The 22,643-nt window shown below is 44.0% G+C and overlaps 3 protein-coding genes across 5 annotated transcripts in view; 1 reads left to right on the plus strand and 2 right to left on the minus strand.

The window, feature by feature from the left end:
* Positions 1 to 818: 818 nt before the first annotated feature.
* On the minus strand, positions 819 to 6,149 carry rae1 (ribonucleic acid export 1). Of its 2 annotated transcripts, XM_053431220.1 has the most exons (13): positions 5,990 to 6,149; positions 5,239 to 5,345; positions 5,015 to 5,119; positions 4,537 to 4,629; positions 4,359 to 4,445; positions 4,188 to 4,274; positions 3,335 to 3,406; positions 3,140 to 3,247; positions 2,864 to 2,970; positions 2,589 to 2,664; positions 2,065 to 2,259; positions 1,869 to 1,954; positions 819 to 1,434 (listed from the first exon to the last, which is right to left on the minus strand). In XM_053431220.1, coding segments are annotated over exons 2-13 (1,107 nt in total). In that variant the 5' UTR covers positions 5,329 to 5,345; positions 5,990 to 6,149; the 3' UTR covers positions 819 to 1,433. The 2 variants fall into 2 exon arrangements, with proteins under 2 accessions (XP_053287195.1, XP_053287186.1); XM_053431211.1 differs by lacking the exon at positions 819 to 1,434 and having other exon boundaries at positions 1,865 to 1,954.
* A 2,295-nt stretch (positions 6,150 to 8,444) lies between these two features.
* On the plus strand, positions 8,445 to 18,069 carry LOC128448504 (bone morphogenetic protein 7). Of its 2 annotated transcripts, none has more exons than XM_053431192.1 (7): positions 8,445 to 9,008; positions 13,115 to 13,304; positions 16,019 to 16,177; positions 16,467 to 16,663; positions 16,768 to 16,841; positions 16,946 to 17,056; positions 17,140 to 18,069. In XM_053431192.1, the coding sequence occupies exons 1-7, from the start codon at positions 8,612 to 8,614 to the stop codon at positions 17,287 to 17,289; spliced, it is 1,278 nt and encodes a 425-aa protein (XP_053287167.1). In that variant the 5' UTR covers positions 8,445 to 8,611; the 3' UTR covers positions 17,290 to 18,069. The 2 variants fall into 2 exon arrangements, with proteins under 2 accessions (XP_053287167.1, XP_053287175.1); XM_053431200.1 differs by having other exon boundaries at positions 16,019 to 16,167; positions 16,457 to 16,663.
* A 1,868-nt stretch (positions 18,070 to 19,937) lies between these two features.
* LOC128446381 (uncharacterized) overlaps positions 19,938 to 22,643 on the minus strand; it is a 5,343-nt gene continuing 2,637 nt past the window's right edge. Inside the window, exons 3-5 of the mRNA XM_053429416.1 lie at positions 21,630 to 22,643; positions 20,082 to 20,287; positions 19,938 to 20,028 (exon numbers count right to left, since the gene is read on the minus strand). The exon at positions 21,630 to 22,643 is cut by the window's right edge and continues 132 nt beyond it. Of these exons, the coding sequence (XP_053285391.1) occupies positions 19,938 to 20,028; positions 20,082 to 20,287; positions 21,630 to 22,643 (1,311 nt within the window). The remainder of the gene's footprint in view (positions 20,029 to 20,081; positions 20,288 to 21,629) is intronic.

Below are 22,643 nucleotides of genomic sequence, written 5' to 3' on the forward strand. Positions count from 1 at the left end.
GATTTATATTGGCCGTCCACAACAGGCTACCTTTTTGCACCCCCCCATACAGCATATGATTGCACATTTTCCAAAAACATCTGCAGCAGATGTAGCCTGTGTGCCGAGCGTCTGGTTTCCACTGTCAAGGTTGTGTTAGACTGCTCACAAACATTAATAACCTCGATGGCAGATGCAGGGGTCTGCAACAACAGGTCAATTCTACATATTGTAATAGCTTGGCTGTCAAAATAACCATCAATCTCCTGAGGGTTACAGAAGCAAGCTACTCAGATTTTTAATCTGGAATTTAGTCAAACTCCAGGACTTTTCGGCTCAGTTGAGGAAACTAGATGGAGCCTGATGTAACAGTAGAGGAGACGGCAGTCTAGAGGAGTGGTACCAGTGTCACCCCATGAAAGTTGAGAGGAGCCGGTGAATTGTGGCAGCGGTGTATCTTCCCGCCCTCGGTGCCTTGCAGTTCTGCTGCTAAGTACCAAGGGTCAGGCTAACGGCGAGGTGATACTCTAATGACCTCAATAAAAAGGCATTTAATTCACACCTTCTCCTCTATGAACTGGTTCACTTTTCACACATGGGCCTTTGTAGCTGCCCATGCGCCCTCATTCATATCCTCTTGATACCACAGCCCCCCCAGCTATGTATCCCACACAACAGAAATGAACCTGAGTGAAGAACCCCACTGTCCTGCTTTGATCTCATTTGTCCTGCTTACCTCTGACAACCCAGCTTCTCTCCTATGTTCTAGAGGCAACCCTCCCGTGGGGAAAATGCTCCCCCTGCTGGTTGACTTGAATTAAAACAAGCAGACAGAACTGTCATTGTGACACAGATGCTGTTCAAAGTTTATCATTTTGGATGTGTGTTATTCCAGATGAAGAGGTTTACAGCTAATATATGTAGGATAGTGGTCATGTTTTTCGCATGCACATTACATTTCCGTAAATCCCCGACAAACAGTAATACAGCAAACACAATAGGTTATTTTGAACCTGCTTACTCCCTCAAGTTGGAACAAACATGTTCACATCTAAGAGTATGCACTTTGTTATTTATTTTTACATCCCAGTTTTATGTAATGGAGCTAATCCTCGGAGAAACATCAAATCAAGAGAATGAAAAGTCTTTGGAAAACTGTAAAAAAAATAATATTGAAGAGCCGAACACGTAAAAAAAGTAATGAAGATCAAGATGAATGACTAATAGAGCCCCCCCCCCCTTCTATGATAAAACTCTAAGGCCAATTGTCACGTAGCTGTCATCAACGGCAGGTTGGAAAGGCCCCTCTGATTGGTCCATGCACAGTACACGCAGCACCACAGCATTGGTCCAGGTGTTTGCCGAAAGAAAGGAGTCTGTCTCGAGCGTATACACACACTAAAGCAACAGGTCTTCCGCATTTCTTCACGAGAGATGCGACATGGCACGACGAATCTAAAGACAGGAGGGAGCAGTCAGTCACAAAGTATCTTATTTGGTGTATTTCTGTAAGGGTTTTCTCCTTGTGAGTAAATGGCACAAAATCAGCAGACTAAGCAAATGCTTACAAACGTGTGATTCATTGTAAATTATTGCATTCCTACAGATGAGTGATCCCTGAATCGTGTCATTGCTAGCACTTATAACTTAATAAACAATTTGAATTTATATCATTAAACACAGTGCAGGGTGTTTAAACTACTGACAAGGTAAAACTTTAAAAAAGACAGCGCAGGAAATCTGAACCATGTCTATATTCTCACTGCCCACATCCATGCATGCGACGGGCCTTAAAAGAGTGAGTGAGTCACAAGAGCAGAGGCAGTGGGGCAGCACCGCCCGGCGGCCAGGGTCTCCAGGTTTACAGACAGTAACTGCCCTTCACTCACCATTTCTTGTTCCGAGGCTTCAGTTCCTCTGCAGCGTTTCTCAGAAAGATGTAATTCTTTTTCTGGGGGTTGTAGTACTCATGGCCCTGTGGGATTCAGAATGACAGTCAGACTTAACAGAACAAGAAAACTTTGGCGCTGTCAAAAGGCCAACTGCAACTTACAAAACACGTATTCACATCTGAATACCCCTTACCTTCGACCAGTCGTAACTGGAAGCATATGCAAAGATGTTGCCATTATGGTTGAAGCAGCAAGCTGTAATGGCCTGGTCTAGCTGCTCGGACGTCTTCAACTTGGTGCGAGCATCTTTGTCCCAGAAGCTGAAGCGGCCGTCTGAGCCCACAGTAGACAGTGTGCCATGAACAGGATGGAAGGAGATAGCATTTACCTATGGGGAGAATATCTTATTTAGTATGATAATTTAATTTAGTATAATATGATATATATTTTAATGAGCATGTTAAAAATGTATACTGATGAAAACTAGTTATTTGGATGGTGAGCAGTCAAATCATTTTACGGTTACTATTCTAGTTTATCCAGTTTAGGTTATTATTCCTAGCTAATGTGTCCTCCCATGAGGAGAAAGTTTCCAGTGAAATAAAACATTTATAACACACTGTATCAAAACTGATTTTTTTTAAAGCCAATCTAATAAATTATAAGCACAAATTATACATTTCTTTCAACACTGGCTCAGTAACTCTGACAACTTACAGCGTAGATGTCCTGCGGAGTGGTTGTGTTGGTTCCATTGGACCTGTGGCACTTGAAAGTGAAGTTATCTTTGGCTCTGAAAGACGTCAGCAAACACATTCATATAATCTTTTGCCTCAGGCCTTCAACAGTCAGAGCAGTGTCTTTTAAAATTATGTAAACAAGATGTTTATAAGTGATGTTTGGACCTTACTGAATTGAAGCAACACTTTAGATACTGATCAACAACACTCCAAACACTCAGTTGTGAGAAACTGATCATTTTGCACACTCACGGGTTTGGAGGGTTGATGTAGTGGATGGCCACTCGACCCTCGATGCTTCCCAGGGCAAAGCCTGTGGGCTTGTTCTGCTTGTCCTTGAATATGGCAACACACCGGTGCTACAGGGACATGGCAAAGAAGTACATCAGATCAAAAGACCACAACGCATGACAAAATGTATATTTAAATTCTCTTTATACTGGTGATACTAATAAAAAGTACAAGGGTTAGTGGTGTATAGAGAGAAACTATGAACAGATCATCGTTAATGACACTTAATTAACTCACCTGATGTTTAAGAGGAGAGTCTATTCTGCGAAATTCCGAGGGCTGGTTCTCCAGCTGGTACACTATCAGTCCTCTGTCAGCTGTGGCAACCACCGCCATGGGGTAAACCTACATGTCAGGAAGATTAGAAATAAGCCAAAAAATTCATGCATCACTACATTTGAAAATGTGCCATTTCACTCAAACAACACTTACAACATCTGCACAGTAGCTTCTCTCTGGCATCTGCAAAGACATCATGGGATTTGGAGAACGGGTGTCCCAGAACTGAGGAGGAAAACAGAGAAGCATTTTTCTCAGTGCTACATTAAGATATTTTTTACATTTCTCATAAGCCGTTTTCAGACATAAACTTGGGTGCAGATATTTTCCAGTGTTTGCTTCAACATATGGAGAACGCAGCTGTTTCCTTTTACAGCACATTTACACTGATGTTGGCCATTATCACAAAAAGCTCTTGAATCTTTCCAAGTGGACATCTTCCGGGCAGCTGACTCTGACTTTTGCGTTGTTACTCAAGCCCACATAAAAGATCTCTAAATGAAGTGCTTCTTGCTTCTGCTTCATTGTAGACCTGCGTGAAGTGCTCTCTCTAGCTGCTTCCCCCATGCACTGGACTCAGTAGGAGGAGCATGTGTGAGCGCAAAGGAAAAAGCAGTGACACACACGTAGAAGACACAGATGAAGATGTCAAGAGAGTTTGTGGTGATAAAATGATGAGATCAGCAGCGGAGTTAATATGTCACTTCCTGTCTCTGTCTGCTGCACCCGGCAGCTCCACCTGTCGTCTAAATAAAGCAATGGATTTGATGCTGTTGTGAAAGCTTCGGATAAACTCCGTAGCCAATTCTCCTGATTTTGCCCGGAGGTCATGTCTGAAAGCAGCTTCTGTCTCTCACTGACACATTCACCCGTATGTAATGGTTAGACTGGCCCTCCGCAGCACTAGGAGGGAACCTGAGGCAGACCACAGTGTTCAGGCGCGCTTGAGAGCATGCTGATTAGAAGCTACTACCACAAATACATGTGCCGATGGAAAAAGTTGTACCTTCAGTGTTTTGTCCCAGCTGCCAGTCATGATACAGCTGTAGTTAGGTGCTTTTATCCAGTGAATTGATTTGATTGGACCTTCATGCTGTGAGGAGAAACAGTGAAAGGTTTTAGCTGATTCTACATCATTCTTAGAACCATATAGTGGATGTGTGAGCTCTCATTCAACCTGTGCTATCTGCATGGCTTGATTGCTGTTGAGATCCCACATCTTGGCTGTCTTGTCGCAGGAAGCAGTGAACACTTTACTACCATCCTGATTCGAGGGAACAGCACACCATAGATTGTTACATGACACCGGCAAACAGCATCTACTAGCTGAACCTGCTCTGCATGCTGAGACTTACATCGCTCCAACATGCATCCAGCACTGGACCTGTGTGCATCTGTTGGGCTTTGGGAACTGTCTGGCCATTGTCTTGCACCTCCCAGCACCTGACCTGAGAATCAGAGGATAGCAACAGAGTTATTAAGCTGTCAAAGATTATGACGATACTACTAACGTTACTTGCCGTTAATGAAAGATGGGCTTTGTGTAGGAAATCTTCCAGCTTCTCAACGTGATTCATGTACAGTATTATAATAATGACCTCCTCCAAGGCTATCCTGTCATTCCTAGAAATGTTGTGGAGGGATCCAGGTTAAGAACCCATTCAATTTTAGAGTGGATTCATAAGAATGGTCAGACCTAGGAATTTATATATTTACATGGCAAAATAGGGCATTAGCCTTGACACAGGTCTGGGTTAGGGGTTAACCATAGGGGTTAACACAGACCTACTGTTTTCATATTCAACCACTTTTAGGACTGCACAATTCACTTACATCATTGGCCCAGGATCCTCCAATGAGGAAATTCCCTGGCATGGTGGGCGGACTGAAAGCCAGACAACTGATACTGTCATCTGGAGGTGAAGTCACTTCAACATCCTGGGACACACACAACAGAAGAATAACATAACGTTTTCAGAACACAACTCAGATCAGATCTGCTTGCAATTATTAAGACAAACATGTCAAATAGTTGTTCTCCTGCTCCTCTGTCTCACCTTCATGGGATTATGGCTTTCTGTTGTTGCGTTCCCAAAGACACCTGTCCCGGCTGTTCCAAACCCGGAGCTAGTCCCAAATAAACTCATCGTGCTTAATGTTGTCCCTGATGTGGAGCAGAGAAAAGGCGGAGAGGAACGGTGTGGGTCAATACCAGCAGAATCACATCACTTGTCGTTTTCAGATGCATCAACATGATTGAAAGCTGAGTTCACAGGTAATTTACAGCAGGTGAGGAAAACTCAGAATGAAGCTTGACACAAACAGTGAGTGTAGCCGGTTGTAGATGACGTTCTACCAATAATCAATTATATATCAAATTTGCAACTAGATCTATACTCGTGGCTCCTCGTTAATAAACCTCACGCAAACGTGAACACGTTCGATATCAGGTCAAGTAAACTCGTGCAACGCTAACCAAACAACCTGACACCTGACAAGATGCAGCGCAGCAGCTAATGTTACCGCTAGCTCCAGCAGTTAGCGCGGCTAGCTCGTAAACACCGGTGGCTAGCTAGCGTGCTAGGTACATGAGGACGCTATAAACTGGGAAGATATTAAAAGTACCCCTTAGCTCATATGCTACTGATTTAGACATGTATGTGGGTCAGATAATGGGTGTGAATTGCCGCTGGCTAACGTTAGCCTCGTCAGTCTCTGATACCACCAACCGTAGCCGGTAACTTCCCTGCTAACATCACACTTAGACACAACTGTAACACAGCCTCACGACCACACGAGCATACATACCACCAGACTTGTTTTGATTGTGGCTCAAGCGGTAAGGCTGCAAATGCCAAAATAAATTGGCGCAACCAAAAATGTGGCGCTGGTTCTGCCGTTATGTCGCAGTAAGATGACGTATCAGCGGCCCCGGTGTGCGGGTCCATGTGAGGTGGACGCATGGAGGCAGTGTTAGACCAGAAGTGACTTCACTGCTTAGAGGAGAGACGCTCAGGGGAGTGAAGCTGCTGTGTCGTCGCTTCTCTGTGTGTAGTTCGTCATTTATGGGCAGATAATCCCAGCTGGTCCACAGTGAGAGAGAAAAGAACCATCACAAACCACGTGTCCTCTTTTAAATCTCATTTAAAGACACATCACTCATCCAATCATTTTATTATTATAGATACCGTCACACTAAATTCACCATATTTAACGGTTCACCGTTTAATGACTGGTTTAGTTAACTCATATCATTGGCCCAGGATCCTCTCTACTAGATCTTGCTAATTTCTCATCTGTGGCATTTATATTCTTATATTTGTGATCTTTTATTGTCTTATTCTGTAGTTGTTCTTGAATTGTTTTCTATCGTTTGCCCTCAGTTATTAACTTTGAACTTATTAAGTTCCTTGTAAATGTGTTTTAAAAGGTGCTATATACATAAATTGTATTAGTATTATTATGGTTGTTAAAGATAGAAAATGCAGTTTCAGTTGGTGGATATCATCCAACTTCGCGATAAGTTACTACTTTGTGGCCAATAAGTAATAACAATCCTCGTTTAAATGTTGACGAGTAAAAAGCATAAAATCTGAAACTGGGGTACAACTATGAATCAATTGTGAGACATCTAAATTGTACTTGATTATCCAGTAGTCTGCTGTTGTAAATGTTCGTATTTACTCTCCAACTGTAACCATGCCTGTAATCATTTTATTGTCTATTTAAATGTAGAGTTTGCATGTATGGACACATAATCTGAATGAAGGGGATATTTAATACAAAATAAAAGAATCAGGTTTAGACATCTTCTAGCTGTAGAATCACAGATGTTTGATACATGAATCATCTCACTAGTGTGTCAGAGCGGAAGAAGCCTCTTGAATTAGAGGGGAAACGTTTTCAAGAAACAGGCAAGTCCAGCTGCCCATGTACACTTATACATCTCAAGAAATACCTTGACATGGACTACTGAGAATCTTCAAGGTATATTCGACCGGTTGTGTATAAGGAGTGTAAAGTTCCCATTCATCTATAATGATAGTATGACTGTTAATGAATGATCTGTATTGGACTAGAGTCAGTATACATTTGGCACATTAATAGAACATGGAGACATATAAGATGGCATCCACCCTGCTGAAAAGTCCTTATATGAATCAGACGTTTACAATCTTTAATTGTTACCACTTAAGAGAGGTCTACAAATGTTTGTAGAGGACTCTTGAGTTTAAAGGTTCGAAGGAATGAGTCATGTGAAGTGACCTTTGCTGGTCCTAATGGTTTTTATTGGGTAATTTTAGATTGAATGAATTTGTTTATGGATTGGGTCAGTGATCCCCTTTGTGCAAAGAGAGAAGTTGAAAATAGAGGTTGCGATAAAGAGGAGCACGTTAGGAAAAGGCCATTTCTCATAGTTTGGTCAGTGGCTATGACACATAAACCTCCTCTTTTAAGGTTTTAACGGCTGATCCAGTCACTGCTGCCCTAAAACCACAAATCAAGCACATGTATAATCTGCCCTTTATTCCTTTGTCATTCATCGCCCGCCCTCCACCCCATTAACTCTCTATTAAAGCAGTCCCAGTGGAGTGGTTTACTCATTGTTGTAGTAATTCATAGGGGCCATTGGCATGTCCCATCATGTACCTGGGCTACTGCTGCTGCAGATCAGTGCAGACCCCTCCACGATTAGGGTGGGCCTGGGTTTATTGTTTGAGTTCAAAGGTGTCTGCTCTGAAGAAGGGATTATGGGATTTCCCCTCTTTACTTATCATAGTGTTGAAGTGTCTCCTTGTGTTGAGGCACTAGTTCAATATTTAAAGGTCCTTAACTTTCCAAATATGTGATAATTAAAACATCATGGGGGTCGAAAATATGTACAAATGGCAGTTAATGCTAGTATCAGAGAACGAGGGTTTGGTCACAACAAATAGATGCTGCCAGACCTGCAGAGAAAAAGAAAGGGTTCCAGGGAATACATGTGCTAATCAGATATTAATTGGAGCCCACTTTCATCAATGGCCAGACGATCATGTCCAAACAAAGGACGCACTGATGGGACACTTTGGGTTTGAAGGGTCCACACCCATCGTATTACCAAGAAGCGCACTTCATGAAAGGACACTGATCCCCTCTCGCCCATTGCCTCACTCCCTGTCCCACTCTTTGGTTTATCCCACTTTGAACCCCTCCTGCCCCTCCCCTGACACAGCCTCAATAAAATCCAATCCCAAATTGCCACCCAGAGGAGCGCAGAGCAAAATCAGACCGTGCGTAACAGCAGATGACGAGGGAGTGATACCATGAGTTCATAGAGGATAGCGCGTTTGATTTCCTCGCATGAAGGAGGACTATTTTGCGAAAGAACCGCTTCTCCCCACTCAGCGTTCGACTTGTTAGAGCCGTGCGTAAAACTTTGGGTCAAAAATGTTGACAAGCGCCTTGGCGACGGTGACTACCCTCCTGTCTTGGGGTTACTGCGTGATGGCCACGCAGGTCGCCTTCTCCAACTTCTCCATGGACAGCGATGTGCACTCCAGCTTCATCCAGCGGCGGCTGCGGAGCCAGGAGCGCCGGGAGATGCAGCGGGAGATCCTCTCCATCCTGGGGCTGCCGCGCCGCCCGCGACCGCACATCCACACCAAACACAACGCTGCGCCCATGTTCATGCTGGACCTGTACAACACCATCTCCACAGACGCGGAGCCGCGCGGGTATTCTTACTATAAGCCCGTTGTGCCGACCCAGGCCTCCCCCATGGTGACCCCACAGGACAGCCGCTTCCTGGATGACGCAGATATGGTGATGAGTTTTGTCAACCTGGGTGAGTTCTTTCAAATTGTCCAACTTGCATTAGATAACTAGCACAACAGTGGGCTGTGGTTTAGCAGCAACAGGATATTTATGTTTCATACAATAGCCCAAGTGACCAATTTACCAGTGATATCCTGTATTATGTGTCAAAATCATAATCTGCTCCTCTCACATCACAGTGGCAGTACTATAATACCTAAGGGAGGGGTCATAACAAACTTTAGTTACTAAAGTTTTATGATGGAAAAAAATAGCATTGGTGCGTTATGTTCGTCATATACGAGTTTACAGGTTTTTTAAAACGTGTCCCTTCCCGTAACCACTAACCTACAACAGAATGCATTGATTAAGTGTGTGTGTCATTGTGAGAGTCTCTGTGTCACCGACTTTTGTGGCTTTTAGGTCACTTTCCTCACTTGAAATGGAGCATTATGCATTCCCGAGCTGTAAATGTTATGACAACATGCCTGTATCCGATTCCCCCAGAATCCCTTCAAAGCTCGAGGGAGAGGCTTTAGCCTGGCTTTGTTTCGCATGACTAGGAATTGAACAGGCATTTCTGAACCCCCGGGGAGCCGGAGACAAGTTGAGCGAGATCAAGATACAAGCTGCATCTAAACATATGTTATTGCAGGTGTGCGTGTCCTGGATCTGCATCTGTTTGCAAGTTCGTTTCCAGGGTGTAAATTACGATGGGGGTCAAAGGTGGGATATTTGCGCACACTCAGCTATATTTAATTAATAAGAAGGCAACTCCTGCCTTTGTTTCCCCTGGAGATCCCACAGCAGCTCTGATATCACTATGGTGAAACAGGCCGATGACATGGTGCTGTGGCTCTTATCCAGTTGTGGTCACGTCCAAACCCAACCGGTCCTTCTCTGCGGCCCTCTCTGGCCTCAGGGCTTGGATGAGGGCCGCAAAGTGAGGAGATGAAGTTTGTTCAGAAAACCCTTTAACCATCTGTTTGTTTGCCATTTGGATTGAGGTTAAACCTTAGATGAGGAGCCGTTTAGACTTATTTCTTCAATCAGGCCACAACAGTGTGCTTAATGCTGAACATTTGGAAACTCTCAAATTTGAAATGCAAAACATACATTTTACGTCCTCAGTCATTAACTTCTAACTCACAGTGTTTGGCTAATGAGATCTGGAAACATTGTTCCTGAAAACCAATAACAGATTCATGTGGTTGCACATCTGTAGACTTTGATTATGAAGAGGAAGGGGGGGGGGGAAGGACACAATGAGTTTATATTATTTGTCTCTAAAGCTCACCACCACCACGGCCTCCTGATGATCGGCAGAGGTTGTTAGCTTGTGCTCCCACATTGTGCTGTGAGTGGCTCTATCCTGGTGGTCCCTGGATGATCAATTCAAGACTGAACTGGTTTATTTCCTTTCAAAAGACCACAGCTTCCAGTGTGAGTGAGAGGTTTCTGCTGTAGAGCCTTCCGATCCCTGCGGCCAGTGTACACAGGTACACATTGGTCATTCAATTATTGGTAAATTACATCATAGAGGGAAAGTTAAAAAAAAAAAGGAACCGAGCCCCTCTATCATTTGTTAGACCGAATTTGAGACATTGTAATGTGACTACTCATACAAGTGCACGGCTGTGTATGTTTACTTGTGTTTGAGTGCCAAACCACAGGTTGTACCTCCAGAATCACAGTAGAATTGGTCTCATTGTCATCAAGCAGCATTACACAAGGCAGCTGCTATTCCCCATGTGTTTACGAAACATATTGAACGCACTACTGAGGCCTGACTTTGCTGCGAGTCCTCTGCAGCTCTCTGCTCTGCTCACTTTTTGTCTGCAGCTGCTGAAAGTCTTTGCCCGGAGACGAGTACACGTGCGTCGACTATGGGCTCCTTCTGACCTGATCGCAGCACACCTGCAGAGCATGGGAAAACGGCTTAATGGCCAGAAAAGTCACTGGCTTTCATTCAAAAAAGAAGAAAAAAAAGAGCAAGTTCACAATGCTCTCAAAATGTTGGAGGAATAACCCTCTTTGAAGAACAGAAGAGCCATTGTGAGAACGTGTAGGAAGAAACGTGTTTGTCCTGCTTAGCTGATCTGTAGCATAAGGAGATCATATGAAGAATTTATTTTGCCCCCACCAGAACAATCTCATTAACTTTCTCATTATTTGTACATCCATGTGCAGAAATAATCACTTACTTTGTAATCTTAAGCTGCGGTTGTGATTGCACGGCCACCCTTCATGTGACACTTTGAGCCTTCTGACATTCTGCAGCAGATTAATGAATAGGTGATATATTTGTTCAGCAAAAAAAGGATTTTAGGTCTTTCTTTTAGTCTGGAACAGACCAGCCTCAGGTTTTAAGGTATGTTTAAAAACGTGCCAACACATGCAGAAAGTCACGAATATGAAAGAGCAAAAAATAATTATACTCTCACTATACTAATAAGTGACAAGAATGCCCTTCATAACACTTAAACCAATTACTCTTCAAGAAGATCCAATTACCCTCATGTTTTAAAGTTTGTTCTCAGTGCAGTGATTGTGATGTGTCTTTAAAACCACCCACGCTGATTTGTAGCAGAAAAAAACAGCCTCCCACTTACTATAAAATTGCAGTATAGGTTAACGATATCTCCGTGGCTGTGTGGCCCAGCAGTGTCAGGAGAAATCTGAAGTGTTGAAATGCCTCCCAGAAGGAAGTTTGCATATCTGAGGTCTGATCTCTGCAGCTAATGGTCTCTAACGTAAACACACCAAGTCCTTACAAGCAATTATTGCTTTCATAAAAACACCCCTCGTTCCCCTGCAGCATTTAATTGCGGTCAAACAAATGACTCGCAGGGTTCAGAATGCGCCGCTCGTAACGATGAACGGCCTGTGTGCGGTGTCGTTAGAAGTGTTTTTGAAAACTCTTGTGTGTGTGTGTGTGTGTGTGAGGGCCATTTGGGGGAAAACTCTGTGTTCCTAGCATTGGGTATACTGTGGGTCTCTGTACACTGAAACAATAGTGGACCATCGGCAGTAACACGGGGTGATGTCATGATGATGTCATGGTGTATGCCACTGGGCAGGATGTGTTTAAAGTGGCTAATCGCTGCTCTGCTCTGCACACCTTCACCAGAGACCTCCACTGCTCTTTCCAAGGACAAACACATTGACTAACGCTGTAAAAACACGACACTGGAAAGCTTCAGGGAGCTTTGGGGTCTCTCCCTGACCACCGCTCTTCTGGAAACTCTGAGTGGTATATAGGGAGAGCGAGAGCTTCAGCTGGCTCAGGGCGGGGCGGAAACAGCGCCGTGCCACCCGCCACTGCAGCCTCACCTCACCCTCTGCAATCAGAATGAAATCACTATACGGTAATACATGGCAAAATGATCAGGGAGGTGTGGGTGGTACAGACGCCGGTAGTTAAGTCACACGTGAATTTGTGTGGCTCTCTATACTTTACGTGAGTGTGTTTGCAAAAGCACGCTGGCTGCTGTGGTTTTCCGGGCAGTGCCTTAACAGGCCTTTTCTTGTGGTCAGCACATGTGTGCAGTTTAAACAGGGAGCCAAACTGAGCCCGGGAGTGTGTTTTTTTCTCCCCCACATTGGCATGTATGGCAGAGTCGAACTTAAGTGATGTTTAGATCAATGGCCTCACCCGTGGAAGCCGGATTTTTCCTATCTCGGCGCTTCCGAGATGTGGGCAGAGCGACACACATCAGAGGATCCTTTGAATGAGCGACAGATTTGACAGATATTGCAGAGGCTGACTGGTTTACCATCTGATTGTACTCAGCAGTTTGGTTTATCCACATGAACAAACTTTCCCTGTGAGCCTCAGAAATATTGTTTAACTGTGTGTGTGTGTGTGTGTGTGTGTGTGTGTGTGTGTGTGTGTGTGTGTGTGTGTGTGTGTGTGTGTGTGTGTGTGTGTGTGTGTAAGCTGGGGAGAAAACAATCACCCATTAATCACAGTGGTGTCACAGTTGTGTGGAGGCTGGTGGGAAAGTTGATCAAACATAAGCTGCAAGCAAATGTTGATTCACAGCCTCTGAGCTCGGTCTCCCTGCCAGGAAACCACCTGTTCTCCAGACCTGCTGCTCACACTGTATATCCTCTCCTTTTTGTTCCCCCGGACAGTTGACCAGGATCAGGATCCTCGCTACCAGCAGCACCGGAGGGAGTTTCGGTTCGACCTCGCCCGTATTCCAGAGGGGGAGGCCGTCACAGCAGCGGAGTTCAGGATTTACAAGGATTTCGTCCAGGAACGTTATGAGAATCAAACATTCATAGTCAGCATCTACCAGGTCCTGCAGGAGCCTTCAAATAGGTATGGGTGCTTTAATTTCAGCTTCTGGTCATTTTATTATTTCGATGCTGAAATGAACTCTCAATTTGCTGATTTTGTATCATGTGTCACCTCATTTCTGTGACTTTTACCATGAAGTGTCCAATGACCATCATTTTATAATTTATCTCTGTCGGTATCTAACAATGTGTATAGTATGTTTTCATTGTCGTATGTATGTCTCTCTTTCTGCCTTTCAAAGGATTCATTTAAAACCCTTGATCCTATTTCAAAGGTTTTGTAAAGGGATGGGTTATGGATATATGAGTGGATCCAGGAATTATTTTTCAAAGTATTTATTATAGCGAGAAATCCTACACTAGTGGAGGGATTCTCTGTCTGAGCAACATTTCAATGTTTGTTTTTATTTGGCTAGTTTTGTTTCACAAAATATGAATAAAGTGGTATTTGTGGTGCCCCGAAATTTAAAAATGACCACCGACATGCCATCCCAGAAACAGTTTCCTATTTCTTCTGGCCAAAACACACTGTCTTAGGACTTTGCCTTTAGTAAAAGAGACATGCGTACATGCTAAATTAAAAGGGAGAACATGATATACCTACTAAAAACAGCAGCATGCTGGTGTTAGCATTTAGCTTGGAGTATGGTTGTGATTATGTACAGCCTGACAGTGCTGCTCGCAAAGCTGTGGCCTCATACACGTATTTAAATGTTATATCTGGTCATTGTAGACGGAGAGAATATTTTCATCCTAACTTATCAAGTTGGTGGCAGATACCTGAGCTTTAAACCAACATAAAATGTAATAAATGACTGTAATTGTTTTTTTAAAAAAATATAAGAGACAGAGTGTGACGGTTGAGTTTTAAAAAGCCATTATGTCTGTGTGTTATTCTGGGAAGCTGGTAGTTTGGTGACGTACGTGCACACAGCTCCGTCTTCATCAGTTGTGCCGGCATATATTCCCTCCCACAGGTTATTTCTGCTGATGTTAGTGTCAGCGCTGGAGCTGTTTACACAGACATTACTTTCAATTACAGAAACACAGTGGTTCTCTCCGGAGCAAGTTAACTCTCACACAGTCAGAACAGGAGAGTCCCCAGGAGACCTGCGTTTATAACACGCTGCTCCCACCACAAATAACACACTCGCGCCTCAGGACGTAATTTTACTCTTTACTCTGTCACACAGGTTATTCCTCCTTGTTTCCATCGCTGTCTGTCTGCCTGCCTGTCTTTCTGTCTGTCAGCTTTACTCTCCTTACTCTGCTTGTTTCAAACCCAAATGTGAAATTGGATAAAATAGACATGACAGATCTTTCTCATAAATCAAAGCACTACCATCCACCCACATGATAGAATCTCTGAACCCCATTATCCCGCCTGCCTCGGCCTGTCGGGGAGGGCTGAGTCATGTGCAAGCAGTAGATTCCATCTGTGACAGTGGGTGATGATGGTGTAAAGGGCAACACCATTGTCATTCGTAGACACAAAGGCCACACGTATAGACGAGCAGGCAGCAGGACTGAAAGACAGACGTCTGCCTGCGGGTCTCAGACTCCATCTGTAAACAAAGCAATTGTCTGTGAAATCTCTGCCCCTGAGACGACACATCAGTGGAGGATTCCTCCTCTTGGAAGTTAAGAAAACGCTCCTTTGATAATGGCTGATTGCCGTGGGGGAGAACATGGTTCAGACTGCTAGCTCTGTGCAGATCACTATATGTTTTTGAGGCTGATACAATTATAAAGAGGTTTGTTCCTGCATTTGAATTGTCTTCCTGTATTTGTCTTAGCTCATGTGAAAGAAAGAGTATAAACAAGGACGTTTGCTCTTGTGTTCCCTGTTTTTTTTTCTTTCGTTTTACTCTGATATCACATTACTGTTTATATTTGTTTCCTTTTTCTTTCTTTTTTTTATACCAAGGAACAATAAAGAAACTGTCACCCCTCCCACTAAATACAGCTGAGCAGTCATAGATGAAGTAGACCAGTTAAAGTAAACTTAATGCGATCCGGGATTAATATGAGAGTGATTCATTTGCACTGGCTGTCTAAAGTCTACAATCAATAACAGTAATAACAACAATAACATAAAATAATGACCAAATAAAAAATTGAATAATATTTTTATTTATTAAATACAAACCTCAACACTATTCTTGCTTTCACATAGGGGTGGTGAAAGTCTCACTTCTAACTGAATTGAATCTTAATGAATGATTCAATGAGTTTTGAGTTTATGCCAAGAATTCAGTTTAAATCAATGATATTAATATAGCACCCAATCAACAATACATAATCTCAGTGCACTTTATATAGTTAACCACTATGAGCAAACGTTTGGCAACAGGAAAAAAAAAGAAGAAGAAACCGGGGTCAGAGTGGGCGGCCATCTTCTTCACCCTGTCGGGGTGAGAGGACAAACATGGAGACGGATAAGGGAAACAGGGAGGGAGACGACAGGGAACAAAGAAGAGAGAGATTAGACACAGTTGCATTTTAACACCACGTCAGATATGTTGTCGTAGCAATAATGATAATTATAGAGGTGATGCTGTTACTAATAGCACCAGTTAATACTACTAAATATGATAATAGCAGTGCTGATAATAAATATATATATATATATATAAATATATAGGGCGTAAATGTACCTGTATATGGAAACATTCCATCAAATATCTTGAAATGTATAGATCTGCTCTGACCACAGATGTATGTTCCTCTCCTCAGTGAAGTGGATCTGTTGCTGCTGGACCAGCGAGAGGTCTGGGCTGCTGAGGAGGGCTGGCTGGTGTTTGACCTGACCCCCACCAGCAACCATTGGCTGGTCAAACCTGAGCAGAACCTGGGCCTGCACCTGGTCTTGGAGGACAGCCACGGTCAGTCGCTGCCATACAATGATGGGATAAGCTCCATAGAACCAACAATAGACTTAGGACTGTAGTGTTTGTCTCCAGAAATGACTAATGGTTATGATGAATGCTCTTTAAATCCTGTGGCTAAAAAAAGGCACCACATATTGACTGAATCTATTTCGAATTTGAATTACGACTGTGGTTGCTGTGGTGATATTAGGATGAACAAATGATTGTTTAGTTGAATGTCAGACTAGTGTTATTGCCAGTGGCTGTTTGAGGCCGACTAAGCAAGTGTTGTCTCCCCCTGTAGGCCACAGGAGGAACCCCCGGCTGGCAGGGCTGGTGACCGGCACCGGGCCCCAGGACAAGCAGCCCTTCATGGTTGCCTTCTTTAAAGCCAGTGAGGTGCGCTTCCGCAGCATCCGCTCCACCCACGGCCACAAGGGTCGCCAGTCTCACCGCTCCAAACCTCAGAGGACTGTTCAGGACGCGCTGAAGGCAGTTGAAGCTGCAACAGGTGGGTGGACCCTTAAATTCTCCCCGTCATAATAAAATATAACGACCCATTCACATTCTTTTAATACACTTGTTTTGACTCATATTTGCACTTTTCCCTTTCAGATAATCTTGGCTTTTCTAAAGAAGGGTGTAAAAAACATGAGCTCTATGTTAGTTTCAGAGATCTGGGATGGCAGGTATAATTTATTTTATTTTATTTTATTTCAAATTATTTTATTTAACTTAAATCCAAAGTGAACACATCACGGAAAACCCTTACCCTGTGTTTTTCTCTGTTCAGGACTGGATCATAGCACCAGAGGGCTATGCCGCATACTACTGTGAAGGGGAATGTGCTTTCCCTCTCAACTCCTACATGAATGCCACCAATCACGCTATCGTGCAAACTCTGGTAAGTCCCGAAAGTGATGACAGTCATAAAAACTTCAGCTGTCTGTGCAGTGTGATTTATGCTTCCTCTTCTTCTAACCTCAGGTGCACTTTATCAACCCGGAGACGGTGCCTAAGCCCTGCTGCGCCCCGACGCAGCTCCACGGCATCTCAGTGCTCTACTTTGACGACAGCTCCAACGTCATCCTGAAAAAGTACCGCAACATGGTGGTCAGAGCGTGTGGCTGCCACTGACCACTTGTCGACCCTCCCTATGAGTTTTATAAACCTGGAGGGATACTTAAAAAAAAAGACAGAGGTGGAGAAAGCAGACGGAAGATGATTGACTGGGGAATCCTTGCCACAGAATGAACTTTATTCTGGGTAAATGCCGCTCAGTATTAACCACTACCAGATCCCAACAGAGAATGGCTGAACAAAGGATTTCCTTTAAGTGGGACTACACAAAGTGAACTGAGCCATGTGGAGTCACTTTAGAAGCACAAAATCACTGATTACACAAAACCTTTCAACCAGTTTTTCCTGTTTGGAGAGAAACACAATACACCATACATATCTGCATTTAAATTATCTGGATATTAGACATGGGAATATTAAATATTGCCTGTGTAAAAATGTGCATTACGCCGCTCATACAACCCACTGCACCTTGTCTTTTGGAGCAGTCGACTGAGCTTGTTTCCTGATCAGAAAAAACAACTTCAACCAGTTGAATACCGGTCAGGTGTAAGACATCTGGCCGCCTGTGTGTGTGTGCTGCTGATGTTCAGGAGCTCTGTGAAGAATGACAGCTGAGACTGCTAATAACAGTGTGCTGATGATTGAATGGCCCTGACTGTTGGGCCCATAGTTTCCTGGCGTAGACATATTTCACCGCAGGCCTGTGAAGGGCGTACCGTCTGCAAGATGTCAGTGATTCATCTTCATGAGGCGGACCCCAGGGTGTGCACCATACCCCCGACCACAGCTGGCTTCTGGAGGCCAACCGATGCAAACTGCAGGTGATCGAACAAGAGGCTGTAATTCTACATTGTCAGATTAAAGCAGTTGAATAAATTGGAACAAGAATCAGACGTGTGCTTTTTACCTTATTTGGATCAACAATGCTCTTTGCAGTGGAATTCAAATCCCCTTCCCCTCGTGCATAAAACTCACTGAGGTTTATTTTCTACACTGAAGCTTGTCTCATATGTTTTTACACAATCATCTTCTGTAGATGGGAGAAATTTGAAAATCTATAATTCCATAATGTGGCATGGTGCGGCCGGGGTCTTTCTGTGTGGAGCTTCTATGTTCTCCCTGTGTCTGTGTGGGTTTTCTCAAGAAACTCTTACAGTCCAAAGACAAGCAGAGGGGTTAGGTCAATTGGAGATTCTAAATTGACCATAGGTGTGAATGTGAGTACAGGATGTATACCACCTTTCACCCCAGGATTAGCTCCAGCTCCCCCACAACCCTTAAATCTGGGTTTCTCAAAGTGGGGACCCCCATGGATCTTGAGGGGAGTCAGAGGGATCCCCAGTAAGAGTGGAATCATTATTGTAGTTATTCATCCATAAGTAACTCACTGCCACAATGTTATCACTTATTGGTCCTTAATAACTACACTTCTTGTAATATAACAACATTGACACCACTGCCTCAAATGACAATCCTTATAGATGATGGATGGATATGCTCCACGCTGAAGAAGATCATGTGATATGTTCGAAAGCAGCTGATCAGCTCCTTCATGGACCTTGTGGTGTATTGTCACCTTATGATTTGGCGTTTCATCTCTTATCGTACTACTTATACAAATGTACAGAACATTTTACACAACATATTTATTAACAGTGAGAAAACTGCTCCACAAGTAAGAGACCTGATCTGTGGTCATGTTTACAGCAACCTGCCTGCCATAGCTGAAGTCCTAGTTGAGTCTACATGGTCCACATTTCAGTTCCTCCTCATTCAGTGACCTGTGAGTACTCACGGGGGAAGTGACATCACAGCGCCCACACATGAGGCTGTACACTGATTGTGGGCTTTAATATACTCAGAATAGCACAAGCGTCTCCACTCGTAAAGTCGGCATCAGTACAAAAAGCAAAGCACATACTTTACATAATGTGTGCAACAAGCTGGCAAACAAAGGCATCCACAGTGACATTCACCGAGAAGCTGAACGCTTCCAGCAGAGAACATTACATCACTGCCCACACTGTTAAAAACACACAATTACATCTGTCACTGTGAATAGAAAATAGAGGTAGAAGCGTAAGAGCGGAAATCGTACTGATTCAAACACAGAGGTGCTGATTGTCGATGCTCGACTGCCCCAGTGAGAAATGAAGAAGTCTTACATAACGTTAGGCAGGAGATAGCTTCAGAACATATCACCAGCAGAGAACGACCTGAGGGAGGGTTTTGTCTGTGCCTTTCAAGGAACACGGGCTGATTCTGTCAGGACTGCTGGGGAGAATGAAAACTGAAACTATCTTCTTAGAGCCTACAAGATCCGTCTCAACCTCACTGTCACTGCAGCAGCTCCCTGCGGAGACACATATTTCACATGTATTCTCAAAAAGCGCTTTCTCACATGAATGAGCCTTTGATGAGGCTCACAGACAGTGGGATATTTAACCTTGATTCAACTCACATAATCAGTATGACTTACCTCAACAAATTTGTGCTAATATAACCTCTAGGGGATCCTGAGCGATAACGATCTTCTTTATATTGACTCCTTATAGATATATACATTTTTTTAAGATGACAGTCATGCACAGAAATAGGATTCAGGAGGTAGAAAGACAGCAAATACAGCTAAAGATAGCAGAGCTTAACAGAGCCTGACTTAATCCCTGCTCATAAACCAGTGGCCCATTCACTTCATACAATTAGTCCCTGGACCTCTCAGCTCGGGGGCTGAATAACGTCTCCTCCGCACTGTCTTTACCTCCTCCTTCTCCCCTGATGGTAACTGTGACCCTGGGACAACATGTGGGTGTGACACCTTGGGGGGCTCACACCCTCTCTCTGACTTCATGCGTGAGGTTTTTGGCTCCAGTGTGGCTGACAGTGATGGCTGAGACGGAGCTGAGACGGGTGTGAGGGCCAGGCAGACGTCCCCCACGCTCAACTGGCGGCACTGGAGGCCACAGAGACAGGCAGTTCTCTGAGGGCTGCAGGAGGACCAGCCCTGCCCACGCACAAAGAACGGGTACTCCACATAGACGTCCACCAACTCCTGATGAAGGGAAAGACATATCCAGTATGAGACAGAGAAATGCAGCACACATACTTGTTCCCTGGAGGTTGGTGGTGTTCCAGTTTGTAGAATCTAACTGTGATGAATTCAAAAAGCAACTACAGAGCAAGAAACATGGACGTATTTGATTCTGACTGTTTGAAAACCTTATGACACATTTTTAATAAAGACTGACCACCTGTCTCAGGTCAGGTGGCACTGGACTCAGCTCCCCTTGACCAATAGAGAGTAAGCAGTATAAACGGATGGATTAATGAATGGATGGATGGATGGATGAATCAATGGATTGATGGATGTATGGATAGACGAATGGATAGATGGATGGATGGCCAACTACATGCATGGACAAGAAATGTCCGCACACCAATTAATGCTCACACAAACTTTTCAATGACCTCCCAGGTAATGTTTCGGGCACAGGCTTCCTCAGACAAAGTACAAAGCAGAGACATTGACACATATACATGCGCCAAGAGGTCACCTGACTGCTCCAGACCTCTTGACCGCCTATGCCACATTAAAAAAAGTTTATTTTTCGATAACTGCTAATTTATTTGTCTGAACAAAGGCCTGTGACACATGCGTTATCTGGGAGGTAGAAAAAAACTTTTTGGGAGAATCAATATTTCTTGTTTCTTGTTGTTGTCTTGCTCAAGTTTTGATGCGTGTGTTTTTGTGTACTTTCTAAAAAATACTGCACTCAGCCACAATGGAAAATCCAGTTTGAACTTTTATAGTTCAAATGATAGTTTTAGTCTTAACAAATTATGTGTCATTGTTATGTAATTGAAATGTTTTATGTTTATTTTATTATATTATTTATATATGTTTAAATACAACCCCAGGGAAAAATAAGTTTTGGACGCAGATTTTTTGAAATATTACAACATAAAAAAATGGTTTAAAGCCAATTCATTGTTTCCATGTTGGCAAGTCCAGAACGTTCTGTGACGTGAACTTAATCATGTGTTACCAGAGATCTGAGCACTTAGAGTGGATTCATGTGGACTGCCTCTACTGTGGGTACAGACTCATTCCATGCAACATATGTTTTTTTGTTCCCGTTAAGCATCAAGCATCTGCACACTCAGATTTCTCATGTTTTCCAAACAAATACAGGCAATTATAGAAACACCTTATACTGTCAGCAAGTTGTCAGTGCATTCTTGTTGAGTGTGACTATATATCGACATTTGAGTTTACATCTACTCTCACCTGAATGCAACATGTGGAAGATACACAGCTTCAGGAGAAATATTAATTATAGCTATGAGAAGGTTCTGTTATGAATGTAAAATTCGACACTGGGATTTTCCCTCACCTGCGTCTGTTGGTCGTGAAGCAGGATGAGGAGGCGTGACAGGGAGGAGGAGGAGTTGTAGGATGAAGGAGAGATGCTCTGCACCGTGCAGCAGCTCAGGCGCAGGTCCGGGCAAGCCAGCGATCCCAGCAGGAAGTCCTCCGTCTGCAGGTGCTCCACCCGTCTCAGCCGCCCGTCTCTGAGCTCGATCAGAGAGCCGGCCACAAAGTGAGGGAGCAGCCAGGGGAAACGGTCAGGAGAAGGAGACACGTGCTCGGAAGAGGGCAGGGTGGATGTGTCCTCTTTCATGGAGGTATAGGTGCTGTTTGAGTTATCGTTGCAGGAAACTCTTCTGAGGGAATGTTCAGACACAAGTTGAGGGACAATGTTTGTTGGTGTGTGCAACAAATCATGTTGGTCCTCTTGAGCAGAGTGAGGTAGGCAAGTGCTCAACGACGGAGGACTTGCTCTTTCAAACCTGGGAAAATACTCCACTTTCCTGTCCCTTCTCCTCACATATGGTCCTTTACTCCTGCTATTGCTTTGCCTCTCTGCATTGAAACTCTTGTCCCTTAACATCTTGAGCTGCTCCCAGTTGTACCCTTCGCGGTGTCGCAAACCCTCTGACACCAGAGAGATGGGGCTGAATCTAGAGGGGTGGTGTGGATGGACTGCAGGTGTGCCAGGTAATTGGTAGTGGTAGGGATAGTCCCATGCATGGTGCAGGGGGTTGAACTCTCTCGACTCTGCCCAGCCATGGTGATCCTTGAAGGCAGACAGCACCTGAGGCCTGGACCTGCTGGTGGACGATGTGTGAATCTGCATCCAGGGCTGGTAGAGAGCAGGGACCCGTCTCGGCAACGGCTGCAAGGGGCTGGTGTGTTTTGTCTTATACTCATTGCGGCTCTTGTAAGGGTAAGGTGCCTTGAATGTTGCTGCATCACACTCCTGCTGCGGATGTGACAGTGAGCTCAGTCTTTGGTCCCTCTTCTTCAGCGGGAGGCTGTCCCTGTCTGGGTTTGGTGTGAAGCTCAT

The sequence above is a fragment of the Pleuronectes platessa genome, chromosome 2 (assembly GCF_947347685.1).
Source record: "Pleuronectes platessa chromosome 2, fPlePla1.1, whole genome shotgun sequence".
NCBI classification, from domain to species: domain Eukaryota; kingdom Metazoa; phylum Chordata; class Actinopteri; order Pleuronectiformes; family Pleuronectidae; genus Pleuronectes; species Pleuronectes platessa.